At 41.4% G+C, this 24,258-nt stretch overlaps 2 protein-coding genes across 3 annotated transcripts in view; both read right to left on the minus strand.

The window, feature by feature from the left end:
- Positions 1-21,742, minus strand: part of LOC135515272 (fibrous sheath CABYR-binding protein-like) — a 32,933-nt gene extending 11,191 nt beyond the window's left edge. Inside the window, exons 1-4 of one of the 2 annotated variants that reach the window (XM_064938975.1) lie at positions 21,551-21,742; positions 10,804-10,959; positions 9,953-9,997; positions 6,865-6,933 (exon numbers count right to left, since the gene is read on the minus strand). In XM_064938975.1, coding sequence (XP_064795047.1) covers positions 6,865-6,933; positions 9,953-9,997; positions 10,804-10,959; positions 21,551-21,590 — 310 coding nt within the window. In that variant the 5' untranslated portion in view covers positions 21,591-21,742. Of the gene's footprint in view, positions 1-6,864; positions 6,934-9,952; positions 9,998-10,803; positions 10,960-12,128; positions 12,300-21,550 lie in introns of those variants that run through there. The other variant, XM_064938970.1, reaches the window with a different exon arrangement.
- Positions 615-6,033, minus strand: LOC135518435 (triadin-like). The gene is made up of 5 exons (XM_064943610.1): positions 5,931-6,033; positions 3,035-3,082; positions 2,744-2,812; positions 2,107-2,148; positions 615-1,562 (listed from the first exon to the last, which is right to left on the minus strand). The coding sequence occupies exons 1-5, from the start codon at positions 6,031-6,033 to the stop codon at positions 1,081-1,083; spliced, it is 744 nt and encodes a 247-aa protein (XP_064799682.1). The 3' UTR covers positions 615-1,080.
- Positions 21,743-24,258: the final 2,516 nt, after the last annotated feature.

Genomic DNA, 24,258 nt, shown 5'->3' on the forward strand with positions numbered 1-24,258 from the left:
GAAGTCCAAGAGGAGGAGATGCACTGCAGTACTTAATGCAGCTGGTGACTTATTTTTGATTTTGACCCCCCCTTTGTTCAGGGACACATTATTCCATTTATGTTAGTCACATGTCGGTGGAACTTGTTCAGTTTATGTCTCAGTTGTTATGTTCATACAAATATTTACACATGTTAAGTGTGCTGAAAATAAATGCAGTTGACAGTGAGAGGACGTTTCTTTTTTTTTGCTGAGTTTATATGGCTAGAAACAATACAGTAATGTACATTGGGATTTAGGTCTAGGAGGTCATATGCATAAACGTTTTAGAAATTAACATAATTAAAAACAATAATATAACATTGAAAGACTGATTTGGGTTTACATTTGCACTTAAACACTGAATTGGTATTGTGTTCTGATATGCTGTGAAAAGGTGAGGTCTGCAGTGCTAAGAGATAGCAAGACAGGGGAGCAAAGAAAAAAGGAAAGAGCATTCCAATAGAAACAACTGGGAGGGAATGCCCATTTAGGCACAATGTCTAACCCAAACCTTATGGATGTATGCATACAATTGGCCATTTGTGTAACACCAAAACATCTTATTAAAAAGTATTAAAAAACAGGAAACCTGCCAGAATCCAGCAACTTTATTAACAAAGAACAAGCACATAGCTGATCCTTTCAAATCCACTTCTCCACCAAATGCAAAATAAATCATTATCTAATTCCACAAATATCTTGTCTAGCGACTTTAAATAAAGCTATATTTTCTGATGTAAATTAACACAAAACTAAACCACATCTGAAACTAAGCTTATAGCACCTTGCCATCCTCTTGGCGCCTTTCCTTGTCCAGTTCATACTTCTATAGAGGACAGCATTATGGTTTTTTCCACAAGCAGGAAGTGGCTAAAACACTATGCACTATACATTGCGGAAATGGCTGTCCTGCACAGTATGGGGTTTCCTACTCCCATTCGCAGGGGTCTGTCACTGGAGACCTCTCACAGGTGGTGTTTCTCCTGAATCTTTTAACATCTGTGTCAGCAGAGGGAGTGAAAGATCACCGACATCAGTGCAGGTGTGAAGAGTTTAGCATCATTTCCGGACCCCCTTATCAGACATCTTGAGCTTTTTAGCAGCCGCTTTGGGGGACTCTTTATTTTTGGCGTCTTTGGGGACCTCCACCCTCTTACCCTTCACCTCTTTCACTGACTTCTTGTCTGGCTTTGTCGCATTCTTCTTAGCTTTCTTGCCCTGCTCCTGTTTCTTATTTTCTCCCTCTTTCTTATTTTCTCCCTCCTTCTCTTTGTCTCTCCTAATCTTGCCCAAGGCCTTCTTAAACTCCCCCTTCTCTGGCTTGTCCTCCATCCTAGCTGCCGTTGCCACCTTAGCCTTCTTTGCCACCTCGTCCCTCGTCACCCCTAGGACCTTCTCCTTCTCCCTGGCCAGGATGTTCCTCACCTCGGCCAGTGCCATTTTGGCAATCTTTTTGGCCTCCAATCGCTCATGGATGATGGCCAGCTGCTGGTTCAGGGCCTCCCTCAGCTTCCAGCCCACGCCTTTGGTAAGAGGGTTTTCTGGGACACGAGAATACCATTTAGCGGCTTTGACAGTTTTTTCACTGCCAGGCTGCTAGGGCCACAACGCAAGCATATTGCTGACCACACTTCAAGCGTTTAGTAGGTTGCAAAGCACCCTGGGTAATTGGATTTGCTGACTGGGTATGTTAGGATAACAACAACTGGCATTTTGCTGCACTTTGGAAAGGTTTCGCTTTCCAGACTACATCTGTGGTCAAACACGTTTTACTACACAGATGGGATTCAGTTGGTCCAACAGTTATATGATGTTGTCCAATATTACACTCAGCACACCACGCAGACATGATGGATTTCAATTATTTCATACCAAATACCTTATAACTACAAAAGGGGTAGTCAAATACAGCATGCGGCTTAAAAACCAATTCATGATTGTATGTCAAGAAGCAATCATATTTTTTTCTACTAGTACACTTAAATTCAAAAGATCCCAATATGGTTATTAGAACTATGGTAAGCAAGATCTTCATAGCTCAAACTCTACTGCACACTGGAACCCACACTGTTCCTCATGCAATACCTTTTTTGGCTTTTCTCTTGGAAACATGTCCTGGATTTTCATCTGAGGTTTAGGAAAACAAATAGTTAAAATATGGATATAGTCTCAGTAAGACTGGTGTATCTGCTTGGTGCTCAACCACCAATAGGAACAGCCGAATCGCAGAGCAGAGCTCCCCTATAGTAGGGGAGAGCAACCGTTACAACAGAACAAACCAGGCTCAACCAATAACAGATGGAGGGAAGTCTTGTACCTCTCTCAGCTTTTATTGACACCCATGGCAAGCTCACTCCTGGATGGGGCTAAGATTTTCTCTCACAATCTAATAGTAAAGCCTTTGACATAGAGCTTTCAGGAGTATTGGTAGTAATAATAATGCAGACAGAATCTACTTGGGCCACCCCTCGTCTGGCATTGCCAAATAGTGGCTGTGGGTGAAGTCACGAAATCAGGGGCAAATTCAGTACGAATTAACAAAACTAAAAACCAGCCAGACCTCAAACAGATTCTAAGTTACAGCCCCCCCCCCCCCCCAAAAAAAAAACTCAACTAAATGTGCATGATGATAACATGGAAAAGCAGACAAAACGCTTCTACACATTTTGAGAGCATGGACTAGACTACAAAGCAATCTGGACATTCATCCACAACAAAGTACCTTTGGTCTCGGTAGCCACCTCTTTTTTCTTGACCTTTGTTTTTGGAGATTCTGTTTCGATTAAGTTGGCTAAGAAGATAAAAACATAAATCAACACTAACCTAGCAATGTTCTATTTCAAAACGTTAGCAGAATATACAGGTTTCTTTAACTAGCAGACCTGCTTTCCATGAATGGAATGCCATGCATTCACACATCTGAAAATTGACATGTGGCGTAGTCGGCTACTCAGAGCTGCTTGAAGTTTTGCTCTCAGCAGACAGAATAAAAAAAGGGGAGCAGGTGAAGTACCTCTGTGTCTCGCTCTTTTCCGATCGGGTCGGGGTTCATCTGATATTTTTCAAAAGGAACATGGCATTAGAATCTAACAATGACCATTACTTACTGTGACCATTACTAATGAACACCAGGCAAAACTAATATCCAAAAATGACCAGAACAAAATTTGACAACTCAAAACATGCCCATGCCAAACCCCAAAGGCGGACGGACAGATGCTACCATTCAGGGCTCTACGCTGACCATTTTTACAAGCAGCATGTGCGCCTAAGTTGAAAAATGTAGGAACACACCAGGAAATTTGGGAGCACAATCCAAAATATTTTGAGGTAATAAAGCTAGAATCCTTCATTTTTCTAGGTGCACTGGTGCTCCTAAATACAATTCCAGGTCTTACAGCAAAATATTTAGGTGCAAAATACAAGTAAAATGGTCACACTGTGGACCCCTGCCACACATTCACGATTGTATTGTGTTTACCCGTACCTCCTATTCTGATGGTTTTATTACATTACTTGTAAGAGTATGACTTGGAAATGATGACCATGTGAGTGTGACATTACTGTATAACTAATTTTACACTTTATCAATACATTTGGAATCATATTTGTCAATGGTGCCAAAGACCAATCATCATCAAAGCCCAAACAATAGATAGGTAGTTGCAATGGAAATATTTAAGATGAGTAAAGTTCATATTCAGTTTAGAGTGATTAACAAAATGTTTAGCAAATGTACATATTTTTCCCTTTCTGTAATACACATGATATCCAGTGTTCTGTTTTTAACACACTGGTTGGTCACATGTTATGGATTCAACTCATATCTGTTGATAGTGATTGGAGGTACAAGGACCGAGGACACTGATTATTATTGTATTCTGTGAAACAATGATTCTGTAGCAGCTGACAAAGTCACTACCTTTAGTTTTTTGCTTCCTACAAGCGTCTTGGGCTGGTGTTGTCTCCCTGTTGCAACTTGTATTAAACCAAATTGATTTATGATTGACTTTATCTGCGACTGCTCTTCTTTTGTTCACCTGGAAATACATTTTTACAGTTGTCCACAATCAAAAGGGGCGTCAAAGCACCATGTGTACAATGGCCATCCAGGAGTCACTGGTTGTGCGCATACTCCACTTGCCTCTTCGCCAGCCCTGACGACTTAAAAAGCAACATCAAGTCTTTCAGGGCTTGTTTGACAGGGTAATGCCCAAAAGGCCACGCAACATGACCACACCTCACCAATTGGGTCACTTGTCTAGTTCTATTTTAAAATGGGCAGTTAAGTATTACATGACCCGCTTGAGCTGAGGCGACATAATCTACTACAGCCACTATGACTTATTTTCACACGAGAGCATGAATCTCACCAGTTCAACCTGTTCCTAGCTATACGGTCAATGCTTGGTCATTGTACTTGAGTACTAAGTCAAGCCTCTAAATGAGTGAAAGCGAATACGAAATCCGAATGTATTCCACCCAAAAGCTTGCTCAGCAGGTTTATTGTATCTTTGACAGTGCCATTCCTTATACCTTTTGTGTCAGACATGTGTTTGCTAGTACTTACAAGAAACCTGTCTTCGTTTGCTTTCAATGTTGTCATAGACAACACATTTTTGACCATACATACCATTACAAATGACTGGAATTTCTTGAGTTCCATCTATAGACCACAATGTTTAGAGTTTGAAATCTATACTAGCTGGGTAAGTCTCTTTAGGGCGAGTGGGAGTCAGCATTGACCCATTTCAGAGATCTGGGGTTCAGGTTATGATCTGTGTCTCAAAGCAGGTAAAAGGTCCACGGAGTGTGGAATTCGGTAAAAGTCCTTAAACTCATAGTCGTGCTCAAAAAGCATGGAATCCTCCACATCAGGGAGCACGTTTTTTCCAAAACCACCTCGGGCTAAGTATGCAACATCATATTTCCTAACCCTGTCCCAGGACGTCTAGAAAATAGGTTTAAGGAACAGTCGAAAGCTAGTTTCTCAAAGGGTTGGCTTTAACAAAAGTGGACAGCTAACAAGAAATGATTAACACCTGTGCAGTGCTCCAGCAAGCCGTTCTCTAAATATCTTATGTGCAAAGTTTCAACCCCCCAAAAATCTATACTTTACCATGCAAGGAAAAAAAGAACATTCACAAAAAATAACACATAAACCTCAGCGAATAAATAATCTCTAATTGTGTTTAACGAATGGATGACGAAGACAGGGATTGGGGACAAATAGCAGACCTGAATACGTTCAAAAACCAACAAACACAGAACATGAATAGTAATCCTAATATGGACAACAGAAAAATAAATATGATAATGAGGGAATGCTTCACTGATAAAGAAAAATTATAATCTTCCACAAAACTTTCAATAAAGTAAAAAAGTATAAATATAATTCCTGCTTAAGTGGATAAAAATGTGCGAACGTTAGGGCCCTAGGGCATGCAGTACTGTGGTTGGAAAAAAGAGAACCGATCTGTTACCCAAGTGCAGCTGTTCATTGCATAAAATCGGGTGTTTGCAGTCTGTTAAGTGGAAATGCACATCATAGAAAAGCTGGCTGGCATTTAAAACTGTTGCAAAAATCCTGAAGGCATAGTCTTCGTCCCACCATCAAATCTTCAAAAAAGACTTGAGGGGTCAACATCTACACGACTTAACCCTTCAAATTATTCTTCCAGGGAATGGTGATTTTTACCGAGTGTTTTTCAACAAACGCACCTCAAGCAAATGGGAAACAAGTCTAAAGAAGCAACAAGTCCACTTGGGACTTCATGCCACGGGGGATATGGCTACTGGTTATGGTAAGCAAGGCCTACTGGTTATGGTAAGCAAGGCCTACTGGTTGTGGAGGCCTAAGATCACACAACTCTTTCCTTGAACCCCATCAGTCTGAGAAGTGCCAGCACTTTCCTCCTCCGCCGCTCCATCCTCATCCTCAAACGGGTTCATGAGGCCATAGAGGAAGGTGAAGAAGCCTTGAAACCAATCGGAGCCCTCCTCCACTAACATATCCGGGACCTCCTCGAGGGAGTCCGACCTTTCCTGACTGCCATCTTTGGTCAGGCCTACGCAAACAGAGGGGAAAACAAGGAAAGGGAGATAGGGAGGGAGGGAGAAAAAGAAAGAAGAGAAAAAGGTGGTAGAGCAAGGGGAAAGAAGGGAGGAAAGGAAAGGGTGGAAAGTTTTAAGCGAGGTCAGGCAGCGAGGGAAACTATGCAGGTCTAAGATTGCATGAAGCAGGGTTGGAGACTAAAGAGAGGAGAGAATAGCAATAGCATAGCCTAGAGAGGGGTGGGCGGGCATGCAGGGGGACTCTATAGAATCTATCACTAGCAGCAGGGACCACAGCTGTGCCAGACAGGCAGTGGTCTGGGTGACAAAGCAGAGCAGTAGTCTTTATGGCAGACAGCAGCAGAGTAGACCGAGTACCAGAACATTGAACCAACTCATTGGACCAAACACTCCTGAAGTAGGTTCTTCCCTTTTGATTAGAAAGAAATGAGCAACTTTAAGATCATATAACAAGTGACTTAGAGATGAGAGAACACAGAAGTCTTTGTTATGATTGAGTCATTCTTAAAGCATGCAGCAATAGGCCCTGGATGTTATGTCAGTGGAAGTAAAACGCAAAAGTTAGTATGGAATCAAACTCGAAACCCCTTTTCACAACAGGCACATGCAGACTTTGTTGATTCATTGTCCAGTTTGGTAGAATTGACTAAAATAGTATCTTGTGTGGCAGAGATCGCTTAAACCAGTCAGTCATGCAAAAGAAAACCCAAATCAGTTATGTAATCACACGTCAATAAATAACAATCCAGTTCAAATCGATGAACTTGCCTAGCAGTACTTTAGCATCCTCCACATCGAAGTCACCATCTCCATCAGCATCATAGGACGAAAGTTGACCTAGTAAAGTAATTGGAGTTAGTCTTTATCCCCGGGTCAGTGGGGGTTGGGTATGTATGATGAAATGGGGGTGGGTTACTATACCCTACACAATGAAAATAGCATAGGATGGGGGATATTAGCATTTAAATGATAATAACAAAACAGTATGTTAATTGCTATCGTTCTTGGATGAGGATGAGGATAATCATCACTGTTCATTTCTGCATTTCCAGAAGTATTGCTATTTATTTCTACGATAAGCAATATTATCATGAGTAATTTTTTAAATTATCATATTAGCGCTTCTGGTAAATCTGGTTACATAATAAAGTATGTTGGTTAACCCAGAAGTAAAATCTTGTGTAATTTGGGCAGCTGTGTGATAAACTTCTGGGTCTATGTGTGTTAGAAGTCTCCACCCTCGCAAAAGGAAACTGCTGCCCCCCCCCCCCTGCATCTTGTGCCAATATCAGTTATGTTTAAGTCATGGTTCCAATAGTTCATATTTTTTTTTCCGAAGATGTTGTCAGTTGGATATGCTCTCTGCAAGGTTTTGTTCATCTTACCCACCATATCAATATCATTTCCTGACTCAAAAAGGGTTCCCTCAAGATTGCTCTGATGTCCAAAATATTACAAATCGAAATTGTGATATTAAACTTTTAAGTTGCATATATTTGAAAATATCTACATTTGCCAGTCCAAAATTGCTTTTCAATTGTGTTATGGAAATATACTTACTTCCTATTACCAAGTAACTTACAGTTTCCAAGGATTGTTCCACAGGGTTGTGTTTTTGGGAATGATATTTGTTCTTGAGAATCGGTTTCATTTTCTTCTTCCATACAACTATGAAGTTGTTAATGTTCTTTGAAAATAGACACGTGAAAAGATTCTGGGGGTGAGCATGCGCATCTTCAGTAATTACCCATTGTTCCTCTTTAGTGCATTTAACAATATGTCTCAAGTAAAAGCCTTGGGTGGCGTGTTGATACAATTAAAACCACCCTCAGACTTGGGGTGATGTAAAACTTTCATTTTTATTTGCCCATATAAAGTCTTACGGCAGAGTATACTTTTTGAAAGAATGCCTTCAGTGGGGTAATTGGTATACAGGCCAGGCACTTCTGTACGTGCTCAAGCTATTTTTTTTGACAAACATTAACAAAGAGCAAACAATTGACGTAATGAAACAATAACTGCACACAAATTAGCGGGAGACAGAGGGCATTCTGGAGAGAGATGTTCCTACTAGTGAGCCTTCTCCACACATACACCCCTTCCCTTCTTGTGTCAACATTCTAAATTAGGGATGTAATTTATCAAAATACTAAGCTGTAGTGTAGACCGCAACTCAATTATTTTAAATAGGCCGACAACAGAAAATACATGTGAAACTTTAACGTTCACTGCCTGCCAGACAAGGATTGCGCAGCAATAATGTGTCATTTTTAATATTTCGGATCCATTTGGGTCCGATACAGACCCGACCCAATTTGGATCCGATTCATCTGACATATTTTGGGTAGGATCTGGTCCACCTCGGATCCAAATCGGATACTAACTTTGAAAAGAAATAACAGGATCCTGTGAGCTGGGAATTTCACAGATCCAAGTCCGTTCGGATCTCAATTTCGGGATCCGAGAATAGCATGAGCCTACGCGCAGAATCTGCCCATGAGAGATTAGCCTTATAGTAACATTTTAGCATTTCAATATTTAAATGTTTTAATGATGAGCTACACATTTTTCGTTCTGAAACAAACCAATCTTTTTTTTGTTCTGTTCCTACCGGAAGAATAAAAAAGTCCTGAACCAATTCGAACAAAAATGTACATTAGCCTAACATTCAATTACTTCACCAATCAATGTGGATACAGGCGCTTGCTATGGAGTGTGCACGGTATAGGCCTAGTCATTTTGGCCTGGGTGCTATTGGCTGCGTAGCAATAGTTGTTTACATTGCGCAATAGACAATCAAGTGTAGGGCGCTAGATGGGACTGAAATTTTGCGGGGAGAGAGCGAGAGTGGGTGGAGGAGGAGGATTGGCTTGAGGCACTGGGCATCTTATGACATGCATTATCGTAATTAGACCCACAGAATTACACCTACAGAGGAACGGCTTCTACAGGGGAACTTTGAATGTCTTTCAAATTCTGAGAGTTGGACCAGAGCTAGCTAGTTAACGAGCTTGTTAGTGCAGAATTAAAAACGTGTCTCAACTCGTAGTAGTTAATATATCCAATGTGAAACGTGATACTATATTATCCATAATTAGCACTGGAAAAGTGAATCCATTCTTCTCTAATTAAAAATCTTCTCAATTTCTGAACTACGCTTGTAATGTCAGCAGGTTACAGTAGCCTAAGCTTCAGAGGGGGAGAGGCAAGTTGCACACACACACACACACACACACACACACACACACACACACACACACACACACACACACACACACACACACACACACACACACACACACACACACACACACACACACACACACACACACACACACACACACACACACACACACACACACACACACACACACGAGCGTACAAAGATTTTCAGCTGGCAGGCAGACCCTGGAATAAGTTTGAGTGACAGAGTGAGGGCTTTGGCACATACGAGTTGTTGCGTTTGTGGGACCCTAAAAAAATGCCCTGAACGTAAAAGAACATTATTAACTGTTCCCTGAACCGGTTCCAACCCCTATCACAACATAGCCACACTGTCTTATTTAAATAAACATGACTAGCTCAGCATAAAAAAGCAAGGAAGCAATGATTCAAAATATTATTTTGCCAGCTTTGTATCATTAAACAAATACAGTGTGACTATTAAAAAAAGGTTAAATCTCTTTTATGACAAATGCAACTTAAAAATGTTGTATTTTCTCGCAATAAGAATTTAGTCAAAAGCAAGTGATTAGACGATATGTATGGGAAATAAATGGATTATTTCAATTGGGACTGGAGGGCGGGTGAGTCTCATGGTTATTTGGGGGCATGATCATGGGTGCAAATATCATACCTTGCAGTGTCTCAGAGAGCTTAATGTGCAAGTCCTTTGCATTGGCTGCATGCAAGATTAAGACCAGACAAAAACATTCACATTGGAGAAATAAAAATATTTGCAAGATTAATAAATGATTTACTATCAATTTGAGATCCAAACATGAGTTAGTAAACAGACATATTCAGATCCACACACTGAGCAAGTGCACACATGCACTATAGATAAAACTACGTCATGGTTGAGAAGTTGAAAGTTCAATGTTAAAATGCATCAAAGCACTCAGTATCACTTTGGGTTATTCCTCAATGGCATTCATGACTGTAGCAAAGGCTGAAGGTTCTACCAACTGACTGTGACAGACTGCTGTAGCTAGCAGGAAATGTAGCCCTGCTACAGTACTGTAGCATTTATGTTTCCTGTTAAAAGGTTCAATGAAGCCGTTTTTATCTCAATATCAAATGGGTTCGGGATTACAATTAAGTACATTACTTTGATTTCTTTCAATTGAAATGGCCAAAAAGAAACAAAAACAGCTTCTTAGTAAAAAAGCAATTTCTCAAGCAAGACTTTTGCTAGGACTGTCTGGGAGTGGCCTGAGTGAGGGACCTTATTGGGGGAGCCTATTTGTAGGGATATGTAACCTGAAAACTAGCCATTATTGGCAGAGAAGAGGGCAAACTATTTATTGGTCTATTAACTTATACTGCCTGGTGATATCCCAATATATGTCAGGCTGTCTTTTCAAACAGCTCTTACACTTATAGTGTGTGTGTGTATATATATATATATATATTTATATATATATATATAAAACACACAGGAAAATCTAATTTTTCACTGCACTGCCCCTTTAGGGTGTCACTTACCGATGACGCCTTGGTAGTCGACCAGGTCGAAGTAGACGACGGCCACAGAGGTCCAGACGCCCAGGAGGGCAAGAACCATGAACCAGGTGAAGAAGGAGCTTCCTCCTGCTACCTCAGGCTTCTTGCCATTCTTACTGGCCAGCTGTGCTTTGGCTTCTGTGATGGTGGGAGGGAGAGAGATGAGTCAGAGAGTCAGACCTGAAACTAATACTATACAGGATAAAGACATGTGTAGACATGAGCCACACACAAATGCAATGTGTTCCATTTGAGGTGTAAGGTGGTCAAAATACAGGCCTAGGCCTAAATGTTCCAGAAATCAGATAGCTTTTGTGGTCAAAAGAAGCTGACGGCAAAGAGATATCTTGCGATAATACTCATGACTTAAGCATTTTTTTGTTTTGTTTTGCAGTCAGAGATATAAAATGGGAAGTTAAATGAGTAAGAATGGAGAAATCTCATAAGCCACTGACCACATTTTTGATACTTAAAAAGAAAAAGTAGATAAAATGTTGCCTATATATAGCATGAAAACCTAAGAATGCCACATTGCAAACCTCAAGAGGCCTGAACATAGGCCTAGAGCTTCAAGTAACTGAATTCAGAATTCAGTATGGTCCCAAGAGAGGCAAAAATACAAAAGCAGTGGAGTAATCATTCAGGTTTCTGTTGACACTGAACACAAAGCACTGTATAGGTAAAAACAACAGTATATTCGAAGAAACGGCAGTGGAATAATGAACAGGTGCAGAGTCTGCTAACCTAAAGCTAGGTCAAACCATTTCACACATACAGATCAAATTAACTGATATTCGTCACATGCTTCGTAATCAACAAGTGTAGGGTAACAGTGAAACGCTTACTGGACGCCATATATAGACACACAGCACCTGCTTATGTCAATGACAGTTCTTTATATTTTTTTTATATGAATAGTCCCGAAAAAAATCTCCAAATGCCATTAGTCATAATCAATGCACCCATTGGTCATTCGACTACACTTTCATGCAAACCTCATCTTCACACTACAGTTTGAGATTTTTTTCCAAAAGTTCAATAAAGTGGTTCCACATCTGCACCGAAACCAATCCAAAAACTAGGCACAATCCTATGACCTTATCGACAGAGCTGTGTCATGCTCCACATCATCCCTCAGTTGAGTATAACAAACACCAAAGTATCAACCCCAGATGTGCACCCCTCACAATAACAACGGTTTGTCCACCATCACCAAAAAAGGAACATTTCACGGGTCGAACCAATGTCGATAAAAGTAACCCTCATTCCCGGAGAAGGTTGTTAACTGATGACATCGCTCCATCTACCTTCTGTGTGTTCGACAACCACCACGGGTTCCAACACCGGGGTGGGCTTGACTATCGGCCCTTCCATCCGTGCAGACCGTCCCTGACCCGTCCGAATGGGAAAAGCTTCCGTGAGTCTTATCTCCCTTATCCTTCCCCCAAACCCCTTTGCAACAGCTACCTTCCTCTATTTGTTCCAGGCAAACTCAGCAGGAACCCGATATGGGACCTGAACCAGCTAATAGGGCTATTTTTAGAGCTGTCTGCTCGTCCACCAGAAGACATTCAGGCATTGATATGGAGAGGCGGTGTTAACGCCATGCCAATGTAACATTATCCGGCATCCCTCAGGACAGAACCCCAGGGATTCAAAGGGTCATAAAAAAATGGATGTCAATTTTACCTCCCACCCCAGTAACAATAAAACAGCAACAGGCAGAGAAGGGGAGAGCTTCACTAAGTGAACTGGCTGACACTCATTCACACACTACCGTGTGGTGGAGCGGGCTGAGGGGGAGGGATTTAAAGGCTACAGGCCACAGCCCATGCAAATCCTGGCAGACATTCAGGGACTTTGCTTGGCTGCCAGGGGGATACTCATTAGACCTACATGGGCGGTTTAAGCAGGCTCTCCGAGAGTGTAGAGGCATTTCAAAACTTCTCTGCACACTCAGGATTGAGGGACGTCAATCACAAACGTACATCACCTGCCTGACATAGGTAGAGTACAAAGCAAATCTGCTGCAAAAAAGTGTGTGCATTTTGGAGAAGGAGCTGGGTTATTGCCAATGTGTTAAATGTTGCTCATCCAAGCCTCCAGAGGGGCGCAGCGGTCTAAGACACAGCATCGCAGTTCGATCCCAGGCTGTTGTCACATCTAGCCGTGACCGGGAGACCCGTGGGGCGGTGCACATTTGGCCCAGCGTCGTCCAGATTAGGGGAAGGTTTTAACGGCCGGGATTTCCTTGTCTCATCGTGCTCTAGTGACTCCTTGTGGCGGGCCGAGCCCCTGCGAGCTGACTTTCAGTCGTCAGTCAGGCGGTGTTTCCCCTGACACATTGGTGCGAGCAGTGTGTCAAGAAGCAGTGCGGTTTGGCAGGGTTGTGTTTCGGAGGACGCATGGCTCTCGACGTTAGCTTCTCCCGAGTCCGTCGGGGAGTTGCAGTGATGAGACAAGATTGTAACTACCAATTGGATATCACAAGAGAGAAAAAGGGGGTAAAGTAAAAATGTTGCTCATCCAGAATACTTTCGCATGACCACAAATCAAAGCAAAATGCACAATGGGCCTCACATTGCCTAGCACACATGGAAATCACCAGGGCCAGGAGATACTAGTATCGCAATACTTGTTAGTATCGTGGCAAGGAAACACAGCACAAAGCGGATTTTACTTCTTTAGGAAAACATCCCTAACATTGGAAACATCATCAAGTCTCACAGTTCTTTATTTTCCAAGCTATAACATACAGTATTTTATTGTTTTGAAAGGACCAAAGAGAGCTCCGCTTCTGTGTTATCATTTTTGCCGTGGAAAAAAATAGTTGCAATACTGGTACCGTCCCGGTCCTAGAAATCACATTAAAATATAAAACACAGGAAAACACAAACTACTATGTCATGCGCTGTCACAACCCTGGTCGGAAAGTTGTTGGTCATGTTAAAAGGAAAGGTTGCACGAGAGAGAGAGATTCCACAAATCTAACAGCATCGATTGATTATATTCTTATGCTTAAGCTTATTTTTTGTTTATTAAACACTTATCTTTTGCAATCTGAATTCCATTTATCAAAACTCCAACAATACATTGCTTCTTTGACATCAACAAAGGAACAGCCAGCTGGTCGCGTCGGTGATGTTGGCCAATCGGGAGGTACTGAAGTGTCCATAAAGTTATGTTCCTATTTGATCAAAATAAAAAAATAGCTGGCTATCTTAGAGCACCCGGGCCATGCAAAACAAACTAGCCCACTCGGATCTAGCAGGTGTTTGGGGATGGAATAAGCTAGCTAGATAGCAAGCTACAACAACTCCAACACTGCACGTTTTACAGAAATGAATGTTCAAATACCAAATCAGATTAATGTCACTGTTTATTCCAAGATATTTATTTCTGCTGAACTGCCTGATCTTTATTGGCCGATATAACTTGCAGGACATCATGGTAGCCAATGTTTGTGTTAGCCATTATCTGGATTTACTGTTACTACTGCGAGTTAAACGTTAGTAATGTTAGCATGTGGCTAACTATAGCACTGTCAGCTAACAACAGAGTTTTAGCCAGTTTGGTTATAGATGTTCAATGTCTACTATGATGGTAAAGGTTCATCTTGATTTTGTGTAACAATACGGGAAATGCTAATGTGATGAACTGCTAATAAGTGAAGTGTTTTAAGGCTGCTAGTGGTTAGCGAGTAGGGGTAAGCCAGCAGGGGTGTAAAATATGGGCTTTTTCAAACTTATGGGCTATTCAGATTTTTTTAAATGTTATCTCTAAATAAGATTTGTTGTACAATTAAAGGTCAAATACACTGTACTTTAAACAGTCAGCAATAATCTTAGTTATTATTATTTATTTTTGGGGTCTATTTTACCCCCCTTTCTCTCCCCAATTTCGATCTCGTCTTATCGCTGCAACTCCCCAACGGGCTCAGGAGTCGGAGGTTGAGTCGTGCGCCCTCCGAAACCCGCCAGACTGCGCTACTTAACACCCACTTAACCCGGGAACCAGCCACACCAATGTGTCGGAGGAAACACTGTTCAACTGAAGACCGAGGTCAGCCTGCAGGCGCCCACAAGGAGTCGCTAGAGCGCAATGAATCAAGTAAAGCCCCCCTGCCAAACCCTTCCCCCAAACCGGACGGTGCTGGGCCAATTTTGCGCCGTCCTATGGGACTCCCGATCACGGCCGGTTGTGACACAGCCTTGGAACGAACCTGGGTCTGTAGTAACACCTCTAGTACTCGCGATGCAGTGCCGTAGACCGCTGCACCACTCGGGAGGCCCAGTCAGCAATAATCCAATGAATTCAGGGCTTGTGAAATTATACTTAGGCTAAATAAGCCTTCCACAAACACAAGACCCACGAATAATTACATTATTTTATCAAAATAGTTGCAACAATCACTGATCTGGCTTTCAAATCTGTCCATGAAAATGCCCTTTTTGTTACAATTTTAACCAGCACCATGTATAATGCACATTTAGTTCTTGTAGCTGGCATTATGGAAAATGAACACTAAGTTTAGCCAACTTCGATCTATTTGCTAGTTAACAAAGCAGAACAGTTGAATTGTTATGAACACACCGTTCTGTCTTTCTCCAACTGTTTGAACAGCAGGCTAGCCTGTCCACTTTGTTCAGATGTTGAAATCAAGTGGCCTATGACCCATTCTGATGGACCAAACCTCAAATGCAAATAGCAAGTTAAAACTTTTTGTCGGGGAGGAAGAAGTGACCTCTCATTGTGTTGTGGGAGTGGCAGGGGGGGGGGGGGGTTGCTGTGTGCGTGTATAAACAGAGAGGAAGAGGTGAGGCAAGGTTTCACTCATCAAAATCTGTCCAAAATAAGCCCAATGCATTTTATCAGCTTATTTTGGACCTAAGCGTGTCACCGGCCTTCTCGAGTTTGGGATGACTCCCCCTATTGTTAGAGGAGTGGGATTTTTCCTATATATATTTTTTTTAATCGGCGCCCAAAAACACTGATTTCTGATTGTTACGGAAACTTGAATTTGGCCCTAATTAATCGGCAATTCCGATTAATCGGCCGACCTCCAATAAATAAATAAATACCTACCTACCTACCAACCAGTATTGATGCACGGACCGGTTTGGATTTTTACTTTGTCATTATGGGATATTGTGTGTAGATTGATGAGGGGAAAGAGCTATTTCATCCATTTTAAAATAAGGCTGTAACGTAACAAAATGTGGGAAAAAGTCAAGGGGTCTGAATACTTTCCAAACACACTGTATATCATAAAAAACGGTATACCGCCCTGCCCTAGCATCACCTCATTACATACAGATCTCTGGTGTAAATGGGAAGGTGCACACAAGCACAGAGGGAGCGAAGGAGACGAGACCAAAAAAAAAACATGAGAACAATCAAGACAATCGCTCATAAAAAAAACAGAAAGAAAAACATTATTCTTGCTAAACAAGGCATTTGGAATATCGTGTAAAAACATCAATTCAAATTGATTCGATAAAAATCGCCCAGCCCTAGTGTAAAAGGGGACATGCTAAAAGCCTGCGTACTGTATAAGTGATACACATATTTTTAGCTGATACAGAATACAGAAACAATAGGATATTGGCAGATGATAAGTTGGCTGTAACACAACCGGCCGTGATCAGGAGTCCCATAGGGCAGAGCTCAACGTCATCCGGGGTAGGTCGTCATTGTAAATAAGAATTTGTTCTTAACTGACTTGCCTAGTTAAATAAAGGTAAAAGGAAACATTTTACTATCCGTTTTCAATAATAAAACTATTTGCATCTGTTTTGTATAAGGTATTTGCTACTCGCTCACATTTTCAAACACTTAGCCTTCACAAGATTACAAGAGAATGAAAATAGCCTAACAAGTGGGCCTAAAAATAAATGCCAACAAACTGTCTAAACTGTTTGCATTCCCCGTTGGAACATGGGTACTGACAGTCCTGAAAAGGTTGCAGCCCTAATCTAGCAGACCTACGTTTTAAAGCCCCTAAGCCATTTGTGCAGGCGTTTACGGATTTTGCATGTCATCCTTTCAGAGGGGCCATGCTAATCTCTGTATCAATCCAATTTTTGCTGCCGAAGCGTTTACTACAACCTTCCCTACCGACTCTCTCTGGAGAGACATACCCCCTCTCTCACACTGGCCAGACTTGTTTCTGGCCACAGACAGACTACCAACTGAATACTGTTACTTCCTTTTTAACTGTGTATTTAGTTGTAAAGAAACTCGCTCTCTCTGTTCTCTTTCTCTGCTGGTGTTGTTTGTGGGTACGTTGTTCTGTTTGAGCTTGCATAAGGATCCTGTGGAATGTCTGCTTTGACACAGTCCCCTTCTCTTTCAAACACACGCTCTCTCTCTCTCTCTCACACACACACACACACCTCGATTTTAGGGACTTAAGTTGGTGCATGTGGTCACATTGACAAGATAATGTTACCAATCGTCCTCGACTCCCCCACCCCCTGGCTCTCACACAAGGCCAGTTTGATTTAATCATGATCTGTTTGGTTTCCCAACTAATACCACCTGGTTACTTCATACACTGTCATGGTTTGGCTAAAAGGGCCAGTCAGAAGTTACCAAGTCCACAGAAAGGGGAGTGGAAGAGACTCCCAGACCAGATACAGGAAAGATACAGGGTAAACTAATCAAATGGCTACACGTCCCCCTCCTCAAATACCTCGACTAACCGGTGCCCCTGCACATTGACCCTGTACCAGTACCCCCTGTATATAGCCTCGTTACTGTTATGTTACTGGTGCTCTTTAACTATTGGTTATTTTTAACTTCTATTTTTTTTGTTGAACTTAACACTTATTTTTCTTAAAACGACATTGTTGGTTAAGGGCTTGTAAGTAAGATTTTACTGTACACCTGTTCGGCGCATGTGACAGATAACATTTGATTTGATGCTGCTAAATACTTCCTTCAAGCACATAGAGCCAACACACCAGCCTCCATTCATAACCAAAGTGACCTTTAGAGATACTGCTCACATTACCAGTAACATAACAGCATTCTATGGACTATGTGGGAGCATCAGGAAATGAACTATGATGCTCAGTTGAAATCTAAAATGAAGCTTTTTCGCTGATGTAGTGCCAGACACAATTTAAAAGCAATTAGCCTAAATCATTTCAAAACCACCTTACTGACTCTCCATAAAGACATGCTTGTGTCCTTTAACGTCTGTAGAACAAAGACATTCAGAACCATAGTGCAAACTGAACAAACAGAGTCCGGTCTCTGAGACGCAGCAGGACCACATACTGTACAAAGGACTCTAGTAATGAAGTGGGCAAATTGACTTATTCAAATACTGATACTTCGGTGCCACCAATTCAATAGCAGTAAACTTAACTCAAGGATCAGTGAGAGCAACAAACAAAAAAACTTCAGCATAGCTTACAAGAATGTGTGAAATGTTCACAACCCTCATTCATCAGTTATACAACATTTTCAGTCCTACAACTCTTGTACAGCTCGGTGCAAAATCCAAAGCAGAACAGGCAAGCAAAACAACATCCCCTACAAACAAGCTCACACCACACATGCAAGATTATTCCCTAACTAAGAATAGTATTTAGTTTGGGGGGTGGGAGATACACTGCAAAGAAAACACACAAGGTAACATGTCAGTTATTGCCTTTACCAGTTCTGTGGCCTTCTTCCAATTAAACCATCAGGCTGAGAGAAGAGGCTGGAGGGAGCAAACTCATTGTTTATAAATAATAATATGACAAGACATAATAAAATATGGCATGTCAATAGAAACACTGTGTAGAATATCAATGACAATCCAACCTCTGAACAAACAATATGTTGAAAGGATGCAGATTCAAAAGGAACAGCTGTTTTTATATTTTGGTCATACAGTATAGTAACTGACTTCCACATACTCTTTCTGTATTATTACATAAATGCAGCATGTTGAAAGGGAAACTAGGAAATAGCTTTCACTTTGAGGCATCAATAAGTCCCTATAGCTTTAAATTATTTTTGAAATGTAAACTTTATTTAGTTAGACAAGTCAGTCAAGAACTAATTCTTATTTACAATGAAAGCCTACACCCGCTAAACCCGGATGACGCTGGGCCATTTGTGCGCCACCCTAAGGGACTCCCAATAACAGCCAGTTGTGATACAGCCTGGATTTGAACCAGGGTGTCTGTAGTGATGCCTCTAGCACTGAGATGCAGTGCCTTACACGGAACCCAATCCCGGCTGCGCGCATGCCCCATCGTGCGCCATCGCGCATAAATGTATTTTGTCCCCCCACACCAAATGCGATCATGGCAAGCAGGTTCAATTATATTAATTTGGGGACAGGTCGAAAAGCATTAAACATTTACGGTAATTTAGCTAGCTAGCTTGCACTTGCTAGCTAATTTGTCCTATTTAGCTAGCTTGTTGTTGCTAGCTAATTTGTCCTGTGTTATAAACATTTGAGTTGTTATTTTACCTGAAATGCACAAGGTCCTCTACTCCACCAATTAATTGACACATAAAACGGTCAACCGAATCGTTTCTAGTCATCTCTCCTCCTTCCAGGTCTTTTCTTCTCTTGACTTTATATTGCGATTGGCAACTTTCATAAATTAGGTGCATTACCGTCACTGACCTTGTTTGTCTTTCAGTCAGCCACGTGGGTATAACCAATGAGGAGATGGCACGTGGATACCTGCTTCTATAAACCAATGAGGAGATGGGAGAGGTAGGACTTGCAGTGCAATCTGCGTCAGAAATAGAACTGACTTCTATTTAGCCCTTGGCAACGCAGACGCTCGTTGGTGCGTGCAAGCAGTGTGGGTGCAATTATTGAAAAATATAGATTTCAAATTTTATTTTGCAATGCTCGCGCACTCGACACGAGAGGTGTAGTCAGCCTGTTAGACCACTGCGCCACTCGGGAGCTATAGGCACGCAGTTGATAGTCATCAGATGTTGGGAAGTGAGTATGAGGCCTGTTCAGAGGGGGTGCAACATAGCCCATGTTAACTAACAGAAATTTATCACAGATGCGTCTGTCTTGTTGAATAGTGAATAGTGTCAGTTCTACAAATTACATTTCTATCAGCAACTTCCTGAACAGTTCACCTAATGAATATGCCCCTGTACAACTTCAACATACATGGAAGGTGAGGAGCCCTGAGTTGTGAAACGCTCCGATAAGAACAGTACATAATGTTCCAAAGGACTTTTTATTAATACAACCACCGTTTGATCATGCATAACATGCAAAGTGTGTACCTTCAACTCATTTGCAACCACTTGAAGTTGATAAAAAAGTTTGCAATTGCTTACTTGATGACTTCTCAACTTTCCCTTATGGCAGGAACCATAATATTCACACCGATATGATCGATTTGCATGATAGTGGCCTGATGATTATTTTTTTAATTTTACCTTTATTTAACCAGGCAAGTCAGTTAAGAACAAATTCTTATTTTCAATGACGGCCTAGGAACAGTGGGTTGGACTAGCAACCTTCCAGTTACTAGTCCAACACTCTAACCACTAGGCTACCCTGCCGCCCCAATTATCATCTTATTGAAAGTGTGACAAAACATGGTATAAATGCTGCTTTCTATATCAGATGAATAAAAAAAAACTAGTTATGGAAGTAGCCTAAAAATGAGGGGCACTGAAACACTGACAGTAACAGAAGATTGCCACAATCTACTTACCTTTGTGCAACACATTCTAAGGTTATAAGTCTACAAGAACTAGAAGTCTACAAAAAACAACTGACTTGCCTGGTTAAATAAAGGTTAAATATATATATATTTTTTAAAATACAATAACATTTCGGGTAAACTTTTCTAAGGACACGTGTCACAATGACACTGGAGTTTTTGAAAAGGGGCCCAATATTTAGCTCCCCCTTGCAGTCTGCCCTGAAACCAATAGTTTAGAAAGTTTAAATCTGGGAGTTTAGCCCATGCCAATATAATTCATAATCTCGATAATTTGGGGAGCGGTCCTGCGATGAGAAAAAGGGGTGTCCATATAATTTCAAAGGGATCCATATGGGTCCTGGTTCGCAACAGTGACGATATAAGCCACGTGTAACCCCTCCCACGTTCTCCCACTATTGACACGTGAGCACTTGGGAGAAATTAAGGAAAAGTAAATGGGGGGGAACAATACACGCAACTGATGCCGTTTCCGCTGAAGTCTACGAGGTTGATATTGTAATTGGTCTCGCTGCGTAAAATGACACATATTGTCATACGTGAGCACAAGATGATACAGATGCCATAGCCAATGTAAAATGCACGGGCTATGGTCGTGCAAACTATTCTTTGCAACCTGACGAATTGCACGAACATTTTTCAAATCGAACAAATGCCCTGTTATGAATAGTATGTACAATGTATAGTAAGATAGGGAAAAGCGTCTGAAATCTGGATATAAAGAGACACTGTTTGTGTTTACTATAACTCGAAACAATGTACTGTACAGTTGATGGTTCCGTAAAAAGGGGCACAATTGCTGGCTTACTTTGTTGGTATATTGTTGACGTTATGCTACATACTGTCCAGTTTTATAGGCTTCGTATTATTTATTGTATTTGTTGTATCGTATTGTTGTAGGCTAACTTGCAATGCTTAAATGAAAATGTCAATATTGCCCCCCGATTAACTTTTAAAGCCATTCTGCAGCTAAGTGAAGGTTGGTTCCATGCACCACTGCCACTACTAAAATTACGAACCTTTCATTTTGTGTCCTCGTGCGTTTTTCTTCGGGGCCATGGCTATTCGAAGTTGCTTGAATTCAAGTTGAAATGTGCAAATTCAAAATTAAAGAGCTTCACTCTCAATTTCTTGCACTAAAGGTGGCCCAATAGAATCTCAATCAAATCTCTGCCCTCATAACCCGAAGCCCATAGCAACCCCGTCCACAGTTTAGTGAATGCGCCCTCAGCCAGTGCGAGCTTCACGAAGACAAGGTGGGCGGAGAAAAGGAAAATCTCGTCCAATTCGCTTTCAGAGGTGGTTGTCTTATTCAATCGTATGGATACAGTCATTGGGATACCCCCGCAGGCTAGAACCGCCTTGTTTATCCCCCCTTTATGTGGTTTTAACTATAAGGGATACAGCTTTTGTCAAAATTGACTTTTCGTAGGTTATGAGAACTACGCTGAAGAAGACAGCTTGTCTGTCGAAACGTTGGTTAATTAGGTTATTAAATGATTGCATCTGAGCTCCTAGTGTGCGGCAGTTTTTTAGAAGAACTTACGCAGCATGTTAGTAGAATTAACGTAGCAGTTTAGGATACTTATGTTTAGGTTAGGGTTAGCTAAAATGCAAAAAATATATTTTTGACAGTCATTTGACAAAAGCTGTATTCCATCTAGACATAACCGTTTTACGTCAGCGCTCGAACGTGGCAAGATGGAAGATACACCCATCGCGAGAACTGACTGTTTTTCACAGTACTGTATTAGCTTGTTATTACATAACCTATGTAATCTCTGAGCCTTTGTGTAGTTGTAACCAGTTTTTAACAAATATGTGGCTTAAAACCACGTAATCTTGTTGTGGAATGTCATTGATGGATGTTTTATGTACATTTGATAGAGTACTCTCAGTATCACAAAGATGAGACCGTGCAGAGAATGACCACCGTCAGCGTCACACGGATCAGAGAACGTGCAGAGAATGAATCACATAGAGTAGCCTAGCTTCCATGAGCTCAGTAGTGCTTGCGCAATTAAATCCAGTGTCAACGGTGGTGATTCTACTCTTATTCATCAGAAACCAATATATATTATTATCAAAGTAGAGAACCCCCTTTATAAATGGCAAATATTCCATCGACAGCATACTAAATCTAAATCATTACTGTCCAGTTCAATATTCAATTCTGATGTAGCCTACAAGTGCTAGCCTAGTATACTGTGTGTCTGTAGGTTGATGTTCCATACATTGTGCCCTTCCCCAATTTATTCAATTGTCCACATCATCAAAGACAGTGCAGATGGGTCCTTTCCAGGCAATGTGAAAATCCTAGACAATGTGAAAATCCTGCCTGTATAAAACTACACATACGTATAAACAAATTTTTTGATTAAACTTAGGACATTTAGTTTTAGTTGAAGTCGAAAGTTTACATACACTTTAGCCAAATACATATACAACATGATGCCGGATGCACCCCCACAACATGATGCTGCCACCCCCGTGCTTCACGGTTGGGATGGTGTTCTTCGGCTTGCAAGCATCCCCCTTTTTCCTCCAAACATAACGATGGTCATTATGGCTAAACAGTTCTATTTTTGTTTCATCAGACCAGAGGACATTTCTCCAAAAAGTACAATCTTTGTCCCATGTGCAATTTCAACCCGTAGTCTGGCTTTTTTTATGTCAGTTTTTGAGCAGTGGCTTCTTCCTTGCTGAGCAGCCTTTCAGGTTATGTCGATATAGGACTCGTTTTTACTGTGGATATAGATACAGTGAGGGGGGGGGGGAGTATTTGACCCCCTGCTGATTTTGTACGTTTGCCCACTGACAAAGAAATTATCAGTCTATGATTTTAATGGTAGGTTTATTTGAACATTGAGAGACAGAATTACAAACAAATAAATCTAGAAAAACGCATGTGAAAAATGTTATGAATTGATTTGCATTTTAATGAGGGAAATAAGTATTTGACCCCTCTGCAAAACATGACTTAGTACTTGGTGGCAAAACCCTTGTTGGCAATCACAGAGGTCAGACGTTTCTTGTAGTTGGCCACCAGGTTTGCACACATCTCAGGAGGGATTTTGTCCCACTCCTCTTTCAGATCTTCTCCAAGTCATTAAGGTTTCGAGGCTGACGTTTGGAAACTCGAACCTTCAGCTCTCTCCACAGATTTTCTATGGGATTAAGGTCTGGAGACTGGCTAGGCCACTCCAGGATCTTAATGTGGTTCTTCTTGAGCCACTCCTTTGTTGCCTTGGCCGTGTGTTTTGGGTCATTGTCATGCCCATGGTCATTGTCATCATGGTCATTGTCAATACCCATCCACGACCCATTTTTAATGCCCTGGCTGAGGGAAGGAGGTTCTCACCCAAGATTTGACGGTACATGGCCCCGTCCATCGACCCTTTGATGCGGTGAAGTTGTCCTGTCCCCTTATCAGAAAAACACACCAAAAGCATAATGTTTCCACCTCCATGTTTGACGGTGGGGATGGTGTTCTTGGGGTCATAGGCAGCATTCCTCCTCCTCCAAACACGGCGAGTTGAGTTGTTGCCAAAGAGCTCCATTTTGGTCTCATCTGACCACAACACTTTCACCCAGTTGTCCTCTGAATCATTCAGATGTTCATTGGCAAACTTCAGACGGGCATGGACAGTGGGGCAAAAAAGTATTTAGTCAGCCACCAATTGTGCAAGTTCTCCCACTTAAAGATGAGAGCGGCCTGTAATTTTCA

This window comes from Oncorhynchus masou, chromosome 3, assembly GCF_036934945.1.
Source record: "Oncorhynchus masou masou isolate Uvic2021 chromosome 3, UVic_Omas_1.1, whole genome shotgun sequence".
Taxonomy (NCBI): Eukaryota; Metazoa; Chordata; class Actinopteri; order Salmoniformes; family Salmonidae; genus Oncorhynchus; species Oncorhynchus masou.